The 20,594-nt window shown below is 25.1% G+C and overlaps 1 protein-coding gene and 1 long non-coding RNA gene across 4 annotated transcripts in view; both read right to left on the bottom strand.

The window, feature by feature from the left end:
* LOC112686396 (myotilin-like) overlaps positions 1-20,594 on the bottom strand; it is a 230,978-nt gene that overhangs the window by 69,638 nt on the left and 140,746 nt on the right. For all 3 annotated transcript variants that reach the window (XM_025558641.1, XM_025558642.1, XM_025558640.1), the window contains exon 3: positions 803-1,005. In XM_025558641.1, coding sequence (XP_025414426.1) covers positions 803-1,005 — 203 coding nt within the window. The remainder of the gene's footprint in view (positions 1-802; positions 1,006-20,594) is intronic.
* LOC112686398 lies at positions 15,292-17,228 on the bottom strand. Its single transcript, XR_003148887.1, has 3 exons — positions 17,146-17,228; positions 15,854-15,958; positions 15,292-15,525 (listed from the first exon to the last, which is right to left on the bottom strand). It is a non-coding gene; the product is annotated as an uncharacterized LOC112686398 (long non-coding RNA).

Here is a 20,594-nt window from a genome sequence, read left to right as displayed (position 1 = left end):
ATTGATTACGCGCGCAACGAATTCTGTCTTAGAGTAGCGTTTCTTCTACTATAAATCAATCGGTGTCGAACTCTAAATACTCGTAACCGGAGATTACTACTGTCTTCCGTGTACAGACCGACTAAAATTTATCTTGTCACACGCAAATGTATTCACACAGTTTGAATTCTGAACACATATAATTGCCAGATAGTGATCTCAGTGTTGCGATGGCGTTGGCAGTGGTATCGATTAGTGTATGTTACAGGAACAGTACTTACCTACATGTTTATTATATGTTTTTTTAATACACTCGGGGCGAACTCATCGTAACCGTAAATTTGTACGATTATGAGATACCATAATGTGACCGTGTCGGATGGTTCACTAAAACTTGATATATTGTTTGTATTTATTATTATGACACCGCGAATGCTTTTCGAATGTTTTTGGAATAATTATATATTGTTGGTAAATTTTGTATCAAAAATGTGTTTTCGAGGGATACATATTATTCATTAACGATTTCGGATGAAAAATAATAATTTATCAACAGTGACAATTCAATTATACTTGTTCATCTTCGTATGGTTCGCATCACTGAAGATATCACGGACGAATTTTAATGTTATTTTATTACGAGTACATTTTTATTTTCAGCTCTTTCAATTTATGTTCTGCGCTATAATGATTTTATAAAATGCTTACGGCATTATTTCACAATTTATTTAAAATAAATTCAACCGTTCTTGGATTTTATAATTGAAAAACACAAAAATAAATTGATAATTTTATTATTTTGTTTAATGATTTTTATATTTACCGTTTTTTCGTTTAAATGATTCACTTTGCAATGCAAATCAACATTTGCTCCAATTTGGACAGTTAAGTTGACATAAGGAGCTGTTTCATCGAAAAATGGTACAACTTTTTCTTCTTCTGTTGTCGGCGTACTGCTCGTGGTTGGTTCCCATAAAACATGATTGAGTAACGCCTCGAGATTTCCATCATTTTCAAACGTAGCTTCTAAAAAAGGGGAAATGAACATTATATTTTTATATCAGGGAATCAAAAATCAATTTATGTATTAATCTTTTTAAGATGTAAAATTTTTGTCAATATTTTACCACGATTTGTGTAATATTATTTAATTCTAACGCATTGACGTTTTATTATTATAATAAACTGTTTATTATATACTAATTTCCAACACTGAAAATAAACATAAATTTAATTTTGGGAGACAAATATATATACTATATGTATATATAGTATATAATACAAATTGTCACAACCGAAAGATTTATTCATAATTAGTAAAAACATTTATAGTCTTAATGTAAATACATATACTTAAAAATCTGTCTTATATAACTCACATATCAAAAACAACAGATTATTAATTAGATGGAATTAATCAAATTTTTTTTAATCAAACTTTCATTTTAAAATAGATTTACATCATTAAGTTCGTTTGGAGTTTTGAAATAAGATTCTCGTAAATACTTTTCAGAATAATTATTTATTCAATGGTTTTTCATTTGAAATGAAACAATACAACATGCAACAAGTAATTGCATTTTTAAGTAGTTTCTATATGTATATATCTATTTGATATATAATGTACATATTATGGAGATATTAATAGTAATTTAATCAAGTATGATACTCTATACTTGTAATAATTATATTATTTACAGACTGGGAATCGACACAAAATAAGATTATATGGGACGAGTTAAAAAATATGTTTTAAAAATAATGAAAATGTGAAAATAATGAAAACAATATTATTTGTGACGAATTTAGTAATATTTATAACATACTCTAGATAATTAATTTATAAATGATTAATTTTCAAACTCCTGTAGATTTATGAAAAGTAAATAAACATGAACCTGATCAAAATTTTCGAAGAAATAAAGACAATAATAATAAAAAGAAAATCATGATTAAACCGTAATTTACACCACTTTTAATGATGGGTAGTATAACACATTCATCAGAAATCGGTCTGATGATAGAAAATACCTATTTTATAATTGTAATCAAGCAATTACTCATAAAAAATAGATATACTTATTCAATAGTTAAATAATATTTAAAAATTTTAAATAGTTAATAAATGTTCATCGGTTATACATTTTTAAACATTGAATTGAGTATTAAAAATTTATAAAATTTCAAATTTTCATTGATTTTTAAATATTTATTTTTGAATGTTAATAAATCCTTATTTATATCCTTATTATTACATGTGTTAAGTTCAACTTGATGATCAAATATATATTCAATTTTTGTATTTGTATACTATTTTTTATTAAATACATAAATTCCAATCATATATAAATGCGAGTATTGTTTCAATCGTTATGGTTGAACAATATTGTGTGAGTATAATTTAGCATTTCAAATTTGTAATTAATTTGTTGTTATTTATTAATATAATTTTCTCATAATAAATAAGTATATTTGGTATAAAATTAAAATTGTACATCATTTTTTTTTTTCAGATTCATTGAATTGAACTTGGCTAATAAAATTAAAAAAGGACATTTTAAGTTTCTTAAATGAATAATGAAATTATACTTATTTTAGTTAAAAAGTTTATAAGGCGTGATTAAACAATAATATTGTTTTTATTTTGTTAGAAAACTTATGAGATTGATTAAAGTTTTAATGGAACAATGATTAAAAATTATCAAAAAATTTGATAAAAAAATTAGTAGGATTATAATAATTAAAAATGCTACCATGTTAATTAAATTTATTTTGTTATATCACACAGATAAGAGCGTGTATAAAAAAGGTACGAAAAAATATTCATCGACCTTGAAGTTTTGAAACCTAGTGTAGAAAATTTACTTTATTTTCGGCGTTTGACAACAGTTACAATTCTCAATAGGATCAAAATTCTTTTAAATAGACGTAGTTTTTTTACCTCATTTTGAGAGCAACAGAGGTTTGATGATAAGTGCAATTATAAACACATGCATGAGTAATACCTTATATGATACCTACAATAAAACTGTTCACAATAATTTATTACGTTTTATTTATTTTATCAATATAATTACCAAAATTGGAATCAATACATTATTATTGTTAGCTAATAGTTTTGATTCAATAATTATAACAAATTATAACAAAAATGATAAGTATAACAATTTACGGATATACAAGGATTATAGTAATATAAGAACAGGAATTTGAAGTACAAAATATCAAAAATTGGATAATAGAAAGCATTAATTTGTGAGAAAAATTAAAATAAGACTATTAAATCAACAAAACACAGCTGAAATCAATACTTGAATTCAGATTTAATCAAATTTCTAATGTATCAAAAAAGCACATTATTCTTTAAAATTCTAGTCACAATTGTCACAACTTTTTAACTAAAGAAGATCACAAATATATATATGTACTTTTAAGTTTGTCCGTTTTTTCTGTTAAGTTAGTGAAGAAAGTATCGCAGTATCAGTTTAGATAGTATACTTCTATAATAGTAGTCATATTGTGTATAAGTTTTAGTTATTTCTTGTATTATGAAAAGTTTTTTTTTTCTAACTTTAGGCAGTTTAGGATACTGAGAATAAGAGAAATAGTTTTTTTTTAAACTTATAACAAAGTCTAGGTATGTTCAAAATATCCTTATGGTTAAATATTTAATTTGGTACATTTGTCGGTAAAATATGCATCTAAAAATTAAAAGAGCTAAAAATATGGATATTTATTTTGAATTTAAGTATTCAATTTTCAGTAAAACTGAAGTTCAGAATCTATATGATATCAGTAGCTTCTCATATATAATCGATTCATGTATATAATTGCAATACTGCTTTGAAACATGGATTTAAAGGAATGTTTCTGTGGTAATTCAAGAACTATAATCCACTGCCTTAAGATATTCTTATTCAGAATACTTATATATTTATATACTTATACATTAAACCATGTACTTATTTATATGCACCTATTTTCTTGCATGCGTTCGTTCAGGGTTGGTCTTATGTACAAAATGCATCCTACATCAAATTATAACGCCAAAAGTAAAAATAAATGGACAGTTTTATTTTCTTTCAAGGGTTATATAATTTGGAAATTTAACAATGTCTGCTCAATACACGTTTAGTAATGATGATTAATTTAATCTTAAAGTTTCAATTGATATGATAATTTCCAAAATATTAATTCAAAGTCTAGTTTAATAGTTCAGAATTTATTTATTATGTGTTATTACCTTAAGTACAAAAAAAAAAAAAAAAAAAAAAATAACATGTCCATTATGAATATTTCTTTAAAATAAGTTACATTTTTTTTATACTTAAATTCTGTTTATGCTTATTAAATCAATATAGATTTATATTTTTTTTATTCAATTTTAAATTCATTATAATATTTTGAAATAATTTCTAAGTAAAATATCCATTGAGTTGTGGTGAAAATGTATCGTTATAAGAAATACCATTTTTTTTATGTTTTTTTTTTTTTATATTATGATTTATCACCAAATATTTGAATAAATTGGTTTTAAGTTTCGATTGGTATAAAATATTGTGGGATGGGAGTCAATGAATTAAAGGCAATTTTATAAGTTAGCTAATAAATTCGAATAGTTTAATTCGAATTTGCAATTACTATTCCTCTCGAAAAATTATTCTGAGTAAAGGAGGTCGAGCCGGTGAAATTGGTAAGTTTTGTCCTTTTTTTTTTTTAACTTTTCAACTTTTTTTTTGTTGTAAAGAACACTATAGGAAATGTTCATAAAATTAGTCCTCTAGAGTACTTACTAGATAATATTTCCTATCTTAGGTACAAAAAAAAAAACACAGACACATCATGGTTGAATCAAATCATTCCTTGTTTCACTTTGATATATTAAAAAAAAAAAAAATACAAACATTATCTTATAAATATACAATTATAGTACTTATAACGAATTTTATAATATACGAGTATATAAACCTAAGAAAGTTTGAGACACCATAAACATTTTTATGATAAATTTTACTTGTTAGAAACCAAAACAGATTTAAATTTGGAAGATTCTACTAAGGTATCTAGTAAAAATAAATATTATACAAATTTTCATAATTTAAGTGTTGTTTGAATAAATATAAACGTTTTTTTTAATAATTTTCTACAAAAAAAAAGAAAATAATCAAAATTGATTTCACTCAAAACTAGAAAGTATTGAATTTTTTTATTTATTGTCATGATATTACATGATTTTATATACATTTTAAAAGTTGTTTTAATATGTAGTTTTTCATAAAATTAACTAGATATAACATATAATCGATTGTCATGTAAATTAAAAAAATTTGAATCGCTGTTTAAACAAAAATACAAATATAAATATATTCATGATGGAAAGACAGTTTGATGAATAAAAATAAAATATATTTCTCACTTCGTTGCGAATCGGAACTGTCAAGTACTGGAAACAAAATCGAAAAGTATTAAGACAGACAAATATGAATGATACACTTTAATTTAAACGATTCCTTAACTAAACTTTGAGTAAAGGATTGACATAATGTTCTAATTTATTATCGACATGGGTGTTACATTTGCAAATAATATTCTATACATACTGATAAGAACTTCTAGAAGTATACGTTTACTAATATTAAATATGTAAAAAGTATACAAGCTTAACTAAAAGATGAAAAATTTAAGTTGAAATATTTTAAATTTATATAGAAGGCAGATTTATACTAAACCACCGTACGCATAAAGGATATTGTTTGGAAAACGATAAAAAGAATTTTTAATATGTATAAATGTAATTATATTAAATAAACTGTTTTTTTAGTAACGACTTTAGGAAAACTTACATAGACAAAATCGATTTTTAGAAGTCGTTATATCAATTCAATATATAAATATGTATATTTATATATCATATGTATGTGAATGTGTGCTTGTGATAACGATTTACTTATATGCAAATAACCATGACAAAAGTAATATAAGCGTACTGGGTAGATTAACTGGTGATGATAGTTTGTATTGCGGAAGAGTATCTTTTGTATAGATATCAGTCACATAAAGCATAATGTATAAAGCAGATATCAGTAACTCGAATAATTCAATATACGATTTTTCCTAGTAATTATCCATCGACATTGGTGTGCGTATATTAGTCTCAATGAATATATTTTTCTTAAATTTCGAATATTTTTTTCAGATAGCTTAAATTATTTATATTTTGTATTTCCGTAGTCAATTGTAGCTATTATTTTAATATATCAAAAGTTTTTGTACGACAATTTAGAACACTTTGTTTAATTTTTTCTACTAAAAAACGTAATTTATTTTTTATCAAATATTTTAGAATAAATAACATTTAACTTGAGCAACAACATTTGAAATACGAGTACTTTTCTTATAGATTTAAATTGTAGGGCCGTATTTGCAATATTTCGAGGAATGTTTGGGCATATACCCAGCACCCCCCAAACGCAAGCCTATGCATATCGATTGAAAAGTAAGTGTACGTTTTTTTAAGATTATTTGAATATTAGTTATATCCACATTTGGAAATTTATTGGGGGGGGGGGGGCAAATATATAATTACATGTCCAACGAAAAGGGTGTTCACGACCAGGATTGGGCTCTATAGCTCGGCCCAGGCAAAATAATTTCAAATGGCCTCAATGGAACAATAAGTACAATAATAAATGAAATAAGTAGGGACCTACTCAAATTATTGTTTGACTGAAAATGTATCTTCGTTACTCAAAAAACAATACACACAAAAACATTTAAATATTTTCAGATTTAATGTTATACCTTAAATAAATATAGTTTATGCATAATATATCTTATCTATAATATTGATATAATGACCTACCTATTAAGATAAATTTAACACCATAAAAAATTATTCGATTTAAATATGTATATACATTTAATTTTAATTAAGTTAGAACAGTGGAGTCGGCAACTAATGTCTCTTTTATGCGGCCCGCAGTAAATTTCAAAACTAGCAAATGTCATTGAATATCATATACATTTTTTATATTGTCTGACCCTAGAACCATTTTTAATTTGTGTATGTGGCCTAAGGTCCATAAAGGTTGCCGACCACTGAGTTAGAAAATATTGTTTTTAATAAAATAATTGCTTACCGGTAATAATTGACTTGAAGTCAACAGAGAGGTTGGAAACTAGTAACAGACTTGTTATCGACTGAACGTCAAAACTATTAAAATGTTTTTAAATAAAAGTCTAATAAATCTTATAAAAATTATTATTATCGAAAAATAATTTCGTTATCACATATCTATCCATACTAACATTTTCTTTTGGTTAAATGTTTTTTGAACAAACGCAAACAGTACGTCGTATGATTAACATATTGTACATATCTTTTTTATTCCTATTTCCCACAATTTTTCTATTTATAAATATTGTGATGAAACCATTGTTATTAATCGGCCTATCGCGAAATTAAATATGTTCAATTTTCAAACTCCGAGTTATCTAATCCTGTGTCACCGTATCTATTAATAATATCATGTTACAAGGCAATATTTTTATTTCATTTCAAAAATAGAAGATAGACGCATTAAATTAAAAATCTAAGTAATTTTATTTAACCAAAATTACAGCAGCCCACCGGGGCATGCCGCGGTGTCCTGATGGCCTAGTCCAACCCAGTCCGTGGCTAAATGCTGCTTTACTACCTACATATTATTTTACAAAATTATTCATTTTCTAACATTATGTTAGATAAGCAAAAATTGAAAATTAAGATTTAAAAAAAAAAAAAATTATACAGTTATAGCTATAACTAGCTGTGTTGTATTTATTTTAAAACAAGGTATGTTAAATATCAGAGGGAGCACTTCCTCTCCTTATTTATTTCAGGGGGGAAATTGCATTCTCTTGCTCTTCCCCCAGTTTACGCATATGTCCATCAGAACAGTGATGTTTACGTTCTTGATTATAATGTTACATTAGGTAGCCTAAAAAAATAAAAACTTACAAACGGACTTGAATATTTGAATGTTCAAATGCTATGTGGTTTAAAAGCAAGCAAACTACACTCCGACAAAGTCGTCTACAATACGATACTAGTTTCTAAGCTCATTAAAATTTGTAACACGCTTTATATCTATCCCTAATTCATAGCACTCTGTGGTAAGTAATAGTAAAAAAGCTATAAAATTATGTTATGATATGGTATAGTTACAATAAATAAATTAAAAAATGTTATGATAATTTGCTTTGACAAGTTAGACAATCGTTACAAATTCTGTTTACTACAGATTTGCTATCCCAATGGAAATAATAACTGTGATTAACGTGACATTATTGTACCCTATCGTAATTTATTGCATTTAATGGTTTTTGTCTTATAAAGATCATTTTAAAATCAGTTGTTCTTACAAAAAGATTTGAAATGAATATTTGACGTTACAATCATGATTTATGTTCTGTTATCGAACATCTTGATTTTAAAATATCATATTATAAATATATAAAAATTTAATATTACCTCTTCAAATTAATAGATTTAGTACCATAAAAATATACAACGAGCAGGTAAACGTGAACAATAACATTTTTGTGCAAAAGATTTTAAATTAATATCCTTCACAACTTTCAACACTTAAATTAATATTCTTAATATAAGCGATTTCACGCTAGACTGCAGGGTAATCCTAACCTACTGATCAATGAGTTAATATCACTCACACTCCCTGGTAATCCAACCAGACGCCTCAAAAGGAACTGATGCCGCGACTTGATAACTTATGATTAAATAATTATATTAAGAGGTATTACAAATGTTTGATTCCTCTCATGTGTATTTAAACTCATTCAACTGTTTTTTATTTAAAAATATTACTTTTTGTACAAATTTTATAGATTGTGATTTATCAAAATAAAGCCATTTTTCTGAAAAAAAATAAAAAAAATAAATAAATAGATAAAAAATGATTGTAACTAGTTATTGTATTATTTATAAATATCATTGGGATTAAATTTATCATTGTTTCAAAAATTATCTTCGCAAAAAAAGTTTTTGTTTTTAAAGTGTCAAAAGAATATTATTCCACATAAATTAAAATAATATATCTTTGTTTACATAATTTTTAATAAGTAGTATTATAAACATATCGATGTCATAATATTGTTTTTTAAGAACGAAATTTAAATTTAAATTTTTTTCTTTTCTTTTTTTATTATTCATTAACAACGTCGTAATAAAATCGACAATGTGATTTAATGGCGAACCGAAAGTTTAAAACTATTTTATAACAATTTGTAACACACTCCATAGTGAAAGTTGACTAAATTAAAGTGTTTTGTGTATTATAATTAATAATAATATACACAAAGTGCCGTTTATAGGTGAGGCTCTATTAATTTTTGGTTCAGGTCTTAGAATATTGTTTCTTATCATTAAGAAACAAATTTTTAATACATAAATACATAAATTTATTAAAATTAGGTTAGTGAAATCTGATGAGGAATTTCCATGATTTAAATTGTTCTTATTAAAATAACACTAATTTTACTTCACACATTTTTATATTTTTAATTTATTGAATTTCGTTTGAAAATAAAATGTATATTTAATACATATTTTTATTAGTAGTATATCATTATATTTCGATCATCCAGTACAATAAGGTAAATTGATAAATATGAATTTAACAACGGAAAAAATATTTTGAATGAAAAAATAAAATTTAGTAAATGGTTAATAATCGTAAATGAATATAGAAACAATCAAATAGCTTATAAATAGAAATGAAAAAATAAATAAATGCTTAGCCTGGATTATTATTATATTCATAAAATACGATCGATTTTTAATCAAAAAATTATTGTCAAGTATATAAAATGTCAATAAAATAACGATTTTATTGACTTTTTATAAACTATTTATAAATAACAATATTTTTATTTTGAATTTTTCAAATGAGAGTCAATTTTTATAGATTGAGTCAGACTGAAAATGTTTACGGTAAAAATTAGGAATATTATTGGTGAAAATGACTTATTAACAAAGAACACTATTAATAGTTTATTAATTCGTAGATATTTTTATTTTCCATAAAAATGTTTTATACAATTTTTTTTTGATTTTTTTTTTTTTTTTTTTGTTGTATTACATTTTTAGTGAAAATTATGTTTCAAAATGAAATATTTTTTAGATTATATTTTGAAGGTTTTCTAATTATACATTCTCTTATAATTATCGACTAAATTGATTAATCTTATTCCGTATTTTTGCACAAGTCAAAATGTTAATTATTATTTTTATTGTTTAGATTAATACTAAACTGTTACTTATTATTGTAATACAACAATAAATCAACCAATTAAATATTATCTGGTCCCATAGCGTTTTAGTGACGTAGTTCTTTCTCTCCCTCTCCACTTGATGGAACATAACGATTTATACGCCCCATGATGTTCGTGTGACATTCGTTAACATTTTTTGACATGATAAAATATATAGTTTTTTAAAGGAATAATAAAAAATAATAAATACCGATGACAAGTTATTACGGATAATATCAAAATTTGTCGGTCTCGGTCGTAAGTTTAAGTTTGCCGTGTATAAATATTCCAGGGTGATAAATTAACGGAATAAAGTAGTTTCTATTTTCAGTTATGTAAGTTTAATAATAAATTATTCCCCAACAAGTGTCAACATTTGATGGGATATATTATATTTTCAGTTTAAATATTCGTGTATTTCATTATAGAGTTTATTATTTTACATATTATATTTAATGAAAAAAAGCCATTTCTTTGTATAAATATAATTATACTTTGAAAACGAGAGAGGAATAGAGAGAGAGAGAGAGAGAAAGAAAGAAAGATTACTTGAAATAAAATAAAACCAAATTTTTGAGTTTCATATTAGAAACACGGCTGTAAATCGAGGTAGTCGACATATTATTATTATTTCCTAGTTAAATATATTTAAAATAAAATGTGACTAATTAAATATTTTACTTGCGATTGTTCCATAACGCATGTTTTCATCAAGTCTCTGGTTGGTTAGTTATAGAAAGATAATAAAACGATACAGAGTTTTTGTTTTTGTCATACAACTTATATCTCGTTTTTTACCGATTAATTTATGAATTTAAAACGACCTGGGCTTTGTGTTGATGCTATAATAGACAGTATATAGGTTAGGTTAGGATATTATAAAACACATCATGTGCCATTCCCAATAGTTCTTTGAAAACGATGTGATCAATATTTTTATAACAAATGTTTTAAAAATCTAATAATCATTTCATAGTATTTTTATCCAAATATAATTGTTATTTAACCTTTAATATTTTTTAATTCTTATCATTGTCACTGTAAAATTATGATTTTATAAGAATGTAAGCTTAAGTATTTAAATTATGTTTGACATTTATATTGAATTTCAAAAGTGTTATTATAAAATAGTTTTTAAAACGATAAAAAAATGTACTTCGTATTCATATTTGGTTAGTCATACTAATTATAAAATTAAATTAAATGATACCATATACGGATTAGTTTTTAGGCATTTATGGTGTAGACCGTTTTGTATTTTTATTACTTGTGATACAAACTTTCACACTCACTTTTAACGTGAATATATAACATTTACTCTCGATATTACAGTATGTTACAGCTTTAAAGCATTAGTAGTTGAAATAAAATGTATTTAATATTAAATTAAACTAACTGTAATACAGTTTTTTTGACAAAATCGTATTTTATATTACCTCGTATATCAGATACATTTATATATATATATATATATACAAAATCTATGAATACATTTATAATAATGAGAATTAAAATTATTTATAACATAATGAAAAGCTCTTTCAAAAATATATATTCTATTTCAACAAATAATTCTTTGATGACAACCGATAATCTCTAAAATGGCTCCCAATACTTGCTAACATAGAACCTAGAACCTCATTTACGAAGACAAAATTGTGTACTCAGAGAAAAAGAGAAAATCGACAAGTATTTAGATCTCCCAATCTACGAAGGCGGACTAGAAAACCCAAGACTAAAGTCACAGAAGCCTTTTGTGATGAGATCCAATGAAATCGCTGACACAAGAAAACTCATACCAGATGGTAAGGGTAAGAAGAATGGGCAAGAAAAAAACTTGGGGAAGGAGCAAATCTCAAAAGTGCACGTAACCTAATAGCCGGAATGAACAAATCAAGAAAAATATGGACCAGACTACAAGAACTAGGCAAGGAAAATGTAAGAATTTAATGCATAAATGGTAACTGGTAAACGACTCATATTGTGATTACGGGGAGGGTGTACAGTCAATGAACCACATAATCAAAGAATGTCCGTTGAGGAGGTACGATGGAGACCTGAAAAGCTTTATTACAGTGACATTGGAGGCAGTAGTCTAGTTGGATAAATCGGACATTGATTTGTAAAGAAAAACCCCTTTAATACGTATTATTATTCTATTTATATTTTATTTTATTTTAATTTGTCATTTAATCTATACTCTCATTAATATTGTTGTTATGCTGTACTGTGTTATGCATGTCATACGAATAAATAAATAGATAAATAAATCTCTAAAATTACTAATAAGTATACTTTCAAATATAGGTTGAGAATATATATGATGAAAGTAGGGGCGGATTGGCCTATCGGGAAATCGGGAATCTTTCTGATGGGCCGGTCCTTGTTTAGGCTGCTCTATATTATTATATAATTACCAAAAAAAGTTTTATTTTGTAAAATAAATAAAAATCATTAAACAAATAAATATATATTTAAAGATGCATTAAGATTAAACTTCAAGTTCAAGTTGTAACTGATTAATCATGTAACTTACCCAAAACTATTATAGCTATAATTATAGTAGTTATTGTAGATTTTACTAATTTAGGGGTGAAACTAAACAAAATTTGAAATGAATGCAAAATAAAACGTTTTTTTTTGGGGTGGGGAGGGGTAAAATAGTTTAATTTTCGGTTCATGGGCCGGTTTGTTTCATATTTCCTGGGCCGAAAAGAATTGCCAATCCGTACCTGGATGAAAGCATGAATTGAAACTGTCTACATAAAATCAGTGTCTTCAGCTACAGAGGTTAAAAAAACCCAATTCAGGTTTGTTTTACTTTAGTTTTATATCGAATGATACATCAAATTTACTTAAATCAAAGTTTTAAAAAAAAAAATAAATCAATAAATCAGTCAACCAAATGCAATTATGCTCACCCTTAATAATATCCCCATAGATAACAATGATTTAAAAATTAAAATTCAATTTGTGCAAGTTATTTGCAAGAAGCTAAGATAATTTACTGAATTTTCAGTGACATTGACAAGAAACATATAAACAATAAAATTACATTTTCTTGATAATTACTACATATTCATTTCACAATTAATCCTTTTATTTTAAACAAAATTACTAATGTAATAATAATAATATAATAAAGAATTATTTTCTACAAATAGAATTAGTAATTAAAATATGCATAAAGGCTTACAAATCTGTTAATTTTTTACTTTTTTTATCAGCGAAATCATATTGTAAACGTTGGTATTAAAAATTTAAACAATAAATCAATTTTTTTTTTTTGTATTTTAATTCGCTGGTAAACTGGTAGGTGCTAAAATATGTGAAAACTGTAATATCCACCTAATTCTTTGTATATGGTTGATTTTTGTTGTTGTTGTTTTAATCATCGTTAATATAAAGAATGGGTTAAGTAGTTTTTCAAGACAATGTCTTCAAAACTGTGTGGTGGATTCTGTGCATAAGGATAATATTTTAGTCATTATCATTATTATTATTCGTTTGGTCGATGTGGGTGACATATTTTTGGATAGTCGAGGTGACGATATTTTTTGATAAATGACGTAATGCTCTTAATGAGACTGCTACGTTGGAGGCAACTAACGATATTTGGCAAGATTTTCGATCTTTTGTGTACAACGATTATACCCCGAATTTCATTGTTCGACCACGCTTTTCATTTTACGAGCAGATTCAATGAACGTCAAAAATGATGGTGACACAATGCCTAAACTTTGTTTCCAAACATTTTTAGAGATTTAACTGAAGTTGCAGACTACGCTTGAAATGTTTACATCCTTGTAAAAACACCTGCGTCATAAATGAACCCACAAATGTTACTGGAAAAAGTTTGTTTCACGCAATAGTTTTAAATTAATTTATTCGTCGAATTTAACTTTCATATTGGCAATTATACTTTGATAGTAGTGTCACGACATTTGTAGTATTATTTTAGATTAATAACTAAATGTTATGAAATAATGTGCGAAATCCAATAAAAACAATTTATATTTAGGTAAAACCAATTAATGTTGACCTTTAGAGTTATGGTGCATTATTTTTAAAACGCATTTTCTGATGACGGTTGAATGCAAATATTTATTACCTAATTTAATACTATATCGATTAATGTAATTAATAATGATATACAATTATCTTTATTAGTTTTATAAGTAACGAATTAATAAGGTAGGTACATTTATAAATGGTACATTTACATTTTAAATATTAACTTAAATTGTTATTGTTTATCTATAAACAAATAGGTAATTTATATTTTATTTTTGATATTAAATAATACGTAAAGAAAATATATTAGTTATTATCTTATACTAATATTCTACATCCTAATTTATTTTTAAAAAAATATATAAATTAAAGTAATTTTAAATACATAAATACATCGTAAAGTGATATCAACATGAATTAAAATTTATATAGACAATAATACATGTTTAGTGTATATTATATTACTGTAAAAGTGAAGCTCAATAGATATATGATTTGAAGAAATTGTTGAATACTTATGCTGTGATATTTTCTTTGTTTCTAAGTATATACTTCTAACATTACTAATTTATACAAGATAAAATAAATACTTACTAAATACATATTTACTAATTAAAGAGTACACAATGGTACTATTTTTAAAGTATCATAGTACTCGTGGTATAAACATTTAAATCTTAGCAGATGTCTTTAGTAACAACAAAAATCCGAATCGTGACCAATTTAGCATTAATTACTCAAAAATATTTTCAAAGTATTCTGATATAATATTATGACCTCACTGTAGTTAAAAAACAACAAATGTAATGTCTCGCACTCTTAACGTGGCTAGATAAGTGGAACGTTATGTGACAAACTATATCAGGTCGCCAACTTATAGCCAAAACATTTGCCAGAACATATAGGATTTGTTATTCTTTTTTTCCTCTATTATTTTTAAATACATGGGAACAAGGATAAGATGTCAAGCGGTGAAAAACACACAAATTAAAGAAATAGTTAAAAAATTTTATTTTATTAAATTTGTGCCGAGAAAGCTTATTCTGGCGTAAAATTCGGACAAAATAAAATAAAAACAAAATACATTTAATGACAGTAATAATAAGGAGGATGACCTCGCGAGAGGCTGTAATCAGAATACGGACTTATATTTTTGTATCTCATGTTAATAATAACCATACCCTCGTGAATGACGCCGTGTCTGGGCTTCGGCCTTTTTAACTGCATAATACAAAATAATTTTACATATAGACAATAATAAAAAATAAAACAAAAAAAATGATACTGGCCAAAATATACTAAGATATTAATAATAATCATGAAAAACACATATCACCCTACGCCGCATTTAAAAAGGCGTTTTCTCGGAGACTCTCCAGTTCAGCCGACCATGGTGTTGTTACGACGGTGGATAAGACGAGACAAACACAGCCATGGTATTTCTAGCAATGACGACCGGATTTCTATTTTTATTAGCCCACCCCCCCCCCCCCCCCCAATGTGTAGTGGACATATGATTATAATAATTCCGGTCAATTACGCCACTTACGCAAAACGGGTTCGGAGACAGTAAAACGATGAATGGACCAGAATAATCCATAATACGCTCGGGTTGTCTTAATTCCGAATGCTCTGGACGGATGGATCTTGTCTCCTAATGATACCAATCATAGTATATTTAGAAAATAATTTTGGAGAACTAATTTCTGACCTAACATTGTATTCGGAATTGTATGGTTTTCTACGTTATTAAAGTTTGCACTTTAAATTTTTACTGTTTATTTATATCATATTATTCTATAAAATAAGTTTTAATTTACGTTGTATTAAGAAAAATATAAAATGTATAAACAATGTGTGTAGTTATTTTTTTGTATAACGTTAGAAAAAACCCTATGAATCATTTAATTATCAAACGGAAGTGCATACGAGAATTGTTTATAAAAAATAAAAAATGTTCTCTCTTTCAGACTAATCCATGACCTAACTTTTGAATATCATCCATTTTTTTTTAAAGTTTATGTAAAAATTAAGTATGAATTAAGTATAAAGCATGAACAAAATACTAAAATATATAATAAATAATAATCTTTATTTTATGTGGATATTTGATCATTTTTTTTTTTTTTTTTAAGTATTTAAAAAGGCAAGGAAGAAAAATAAAATAAAATTAACGTTTTTAAAAAAAAAATGAAGCATCATCTTACCATAGAAAAAATGTAGTACAATTAAAATATTATTTACCTTTTAATGTCATTTAAGTATATACAGTATATACATCAAACTTACTTAAGATATATGCACATTTTATTATTTTATGTTTATAAGAATTTATTTAGGGTAATATAAATCTTATATGTTTATTATTAATTTTTAACTTTTAACCTTTTGTTGTCTATGTTATTATTAAACTAAATACAAACGATTACATATTAATTTTAAATTATTATGATTATCGTCAATAACCAAAGTAGAGCTTTGAATTTGGGTACAGAATTTGTAATCATAAGTAAGAACAGGACAAAATACATTATAAAATATTTAAAAATATTTGTTTGGTACCTATAATGGTATCTATAATCTAATTTAAAAACCTTTGTGTGAGCGATGTCCCGAACAAGTCTTTTTGCTCGGGGTAACCAAGCTCCGATAAAAAGAGTGGACTGTATATATACACCTTTCTTATGTATATAAAAAATACAATCAAGTATATACAATATTATAATATATATTAACAAATGAAACATGTAATAAGAATAAAATAAAATAAAATAATAAATGAATAATTATAAATATAATAATAATTATTATATCAATAAATGAATAAAAAACAAATATTACCGCGTACTGTGCCACTGCAACAGCCGACGATAGATATTACATGGAAACCATCAACGTAACGTAAATAACAGGATATCACAAAATATACATGCAGCAACAACCAACACAAAGGAAATAATGACACACCGACCGGTCGCGGCGGTCCGCATATTTATATATCGGGTAAGGCAGCGTGAATAGGTCAGTGAAGGGAAGGGGTTTATTGTTATCTAGAAAAATTCGACCGTTATCTAGAATATTTGACTGTTAACGCGGTAATACGGATACATCAATAGAATGATCGAGAACCTTAATCATTCCCGAATTGTACCCAACAATCATATTAAATTATTTAACATCAAGATTTGAACGATTTAAACTAACAAATATTATGTATTATTTTATTAAAATATTTGATAATTTGAAATATTACATTTAATTACATTATATCGATTAAACATTATTAATGTATTATGTTGTCGTTCTTTCTGTTTAAAATTAAAAATACATTACACTTAAAAATAATATTTCTCACAAATAACAAATAATAATGATCTATAAGTGTTAAATAACAACATTTTTAGTTGTACATTCTTTTGCAATGGTTATAAGTGTAACACATAAAATATAATAATCGAATTATATATATATTTAATATTATAGTATATTTTTGATGAGTTAATGTGTTAAGCTATTTGTTATTAGTAATTTTAGTTTTTGATATGATCCATACTGATGTTTGTCATACCGGTAGTTGGACTTGTAATACATTTTATTAAGGTCATTAAAGTGTAAGTTTTCAAGTCTTATACTTTTATTCTTAGTTACATTAATTTTAAATAATATAAGTTAATAAATCACTATTTATGGACTTCAAGTTGTTAAATAAAAATCACAGTAAAATCAATACATTTTTACTGGATCCTGATAAACCTTCATTAAATGCAAGACAATTAATATATATATATATATATCTGAAGGGTAAGAACTATAATAATAATGATTGAAACAAGTTAAGAATAATTTTAAATTACAAATAATTATAAAAAAATATTAGAAAATAAAGGATATTTTGTGTATTGAAATTTCTTAAAATCAAAAAAAATATATAAATAAATAAATAGAATTAAAAATGATAAGAAAAATTATAGCTATTAAACTATTGATAAAATTAATCTTATAAAAACTTGTAAAACACCAAAAACAAATTAATTTATTAAATCGATAATATTTATGTTTTAGTAATACAAATCAAATATAATTTTTGTAATTTTGGAAGTAAATTTTTCGGACAATATTCAATAATTGAGTATTATTTTTTTTTTACTCGTTTACTTTTATCATAAAACTGTTTATATTAGTTTTTAGATATTTTTCTCGATAAATAATATATAATACTAGAAATTGTATTTAATGAAATGGATTGTTGGATTTAAAATTTAATCTCTCGTTGTTTTTTTTTTTTTTTTTTACTAGTAGTTATGAGTATAATACATATTTTATAAGATTATGAATTGGCCATAGAAATGTTAGTTGAAAAATATGTAAAATATTAGAATAAAGATTTTTTTTCTATCTAAACTTTGTCTTACTATAATATCATGAATTGAGATTGGTAATTATGTACTTTGTAACTTGTGCAAACTGAAGTCCGCAGAGTTCCTGTAAATATTATTTTTCCTCGACAGTTATTCCTAGAATAAATTAAGTTTTTGTTTATTCAATTTTTCATAACAATTTTAATTCTGGAAATGTAAATTTATATAAATATTTAGTGTAATTTAATAATATAGGATCTGTTTGTAAAAAAAAAAAAAAAAATTAGATTTAAAATAAAATACATATCAATGATATCAAACCTTTGAAATTCAACTCTTAATACTATTTTTTTAAAACCAATATAATATTTAATTAAATTAACTGATGCATTTAAGAGTTCAAATCCTTATTCCGTTTTCTCTTTATATAGCATAGTATATTATACTACTAAGTAGATTGTTGTATGAATGCTCTTCAGATAATAAGGAAGTTTTTAGTATCTCCGACACTTTAAAATATCTGTTCATTTGTTACACGTTCTGTCCGTTTTTTTTTAGTAACAGTATCATGAACGCAAAAAAGTTTTTTTCTATTTTTATCTAGTCTATGTACAACCACTATACAGTCTTGTATTTCTTACATAAATCATTAATTTGTCTATTATTTCCTTCCTATATTGAGTGCAGTCATTTCACTTTCAAGATAAATTGTGTACTCATTTACTTGTCTCAACATGTCAGGGGCGGATGCAGAAAAAAATTTCGGGGGAGGGGTTGAAAAAATAAGAATAATTATGGTTAGGCCCTTATTTAAAAATTTGGCGCCCCCGGGCATATTATTTATTCCCACATCCAAAAAAAAAAAAAAAAAAAAAAAAAATAAATAATAATAATAATATAACACTTATTATTTCGTCCATAACTCGAGTTCTTTAATATTGAAATATAACTTATAAATGAAAATTGACTTTTTTTAATTAACAAATTAAATAAATTATAACATAATAAAACATACTATTTTATTTTTTTTTCATTAGGTACATAATTTTTAAAATAAATTTTGCTAAAATATTTTACCACCCCTGAGACTTGACGTCCCCGGACATGTGCCTACTCGTGCCCTCTCTAAATACGGACTTGATTACTGTTATTTTGAAATAATTGATTATTGACTATAGATTGACTATTGTCGATCGTTTTCACATGACCATACAACACAATATTTAGGGAAACCGTCAATCACAATGTATCATTGTATATAATATTAAATAGATTACGTATATTTACTTATTTTTACTTACTGATAATAAGCGAATTACAAACACGCATTATTTTTACGAAGTATTGCCATCGTGGAATTTCAAAAATTTGAGTTTTAAGTACCAATACCTTTTAGAACGTTTAGAAAATTACAAATTATTACAAATTCACTTTTATCAACAAACAATTTTTTTTCAAGCATATTTTAATCGTATTTTAAACAATTCATTTTTTTTTAAGGTAAATAAGGTAGGATAACTAAGTTTTAAATTAATCATCCATTCATTTCGGGAGGGGGAGGGAATTTGAACTCCGAAAACCCCTCCCTGCGTCCGCCACTGCAACATGTCAATATTATTTAACTGTATTAACAGCTATGTCAATATAGTTACAGAAAAGTAATACATTATTCATTTTTTTCCATGATTGAACATGCTAAATGTAGGTATCTACAGGTACCTACTTCAATATCCGTTTGAAATTTTAAATTTGAGTAAAAATATGAATTATAACGTAAGCAAATATTTTTTATAAATAAGAAAAGAGGAAAAATAATAATTTTCCAGTGGAAAGTATAATTCATATATTTTTTGAATGATACACGTACATGAACATACATTGAATAAAGTCTAAATGCTGTTAAGGAAACATGTAAATTAATACATTTTGAAA

Source organism: Sipha flava, unplaced genomic scaffold (assembly GCF_003268045.1).
Source record: "Sipha flava isolate LNK unplaced genomic scaffold, YSA_version1 307_pilon_pilon, whole genome shotgun sequence".
NCBI classification, from domain to species: Eukaryota; Metazoa; Arthropoda; class Insecta; order Hemiptera; family Aphididae; genus Sipha; species Sipha flava.
The sequence above is the reverse complement of the archived record's forward strand: the minus strand, read 5'-3'. Positions and strand labels throughout refer to the sequence as shown.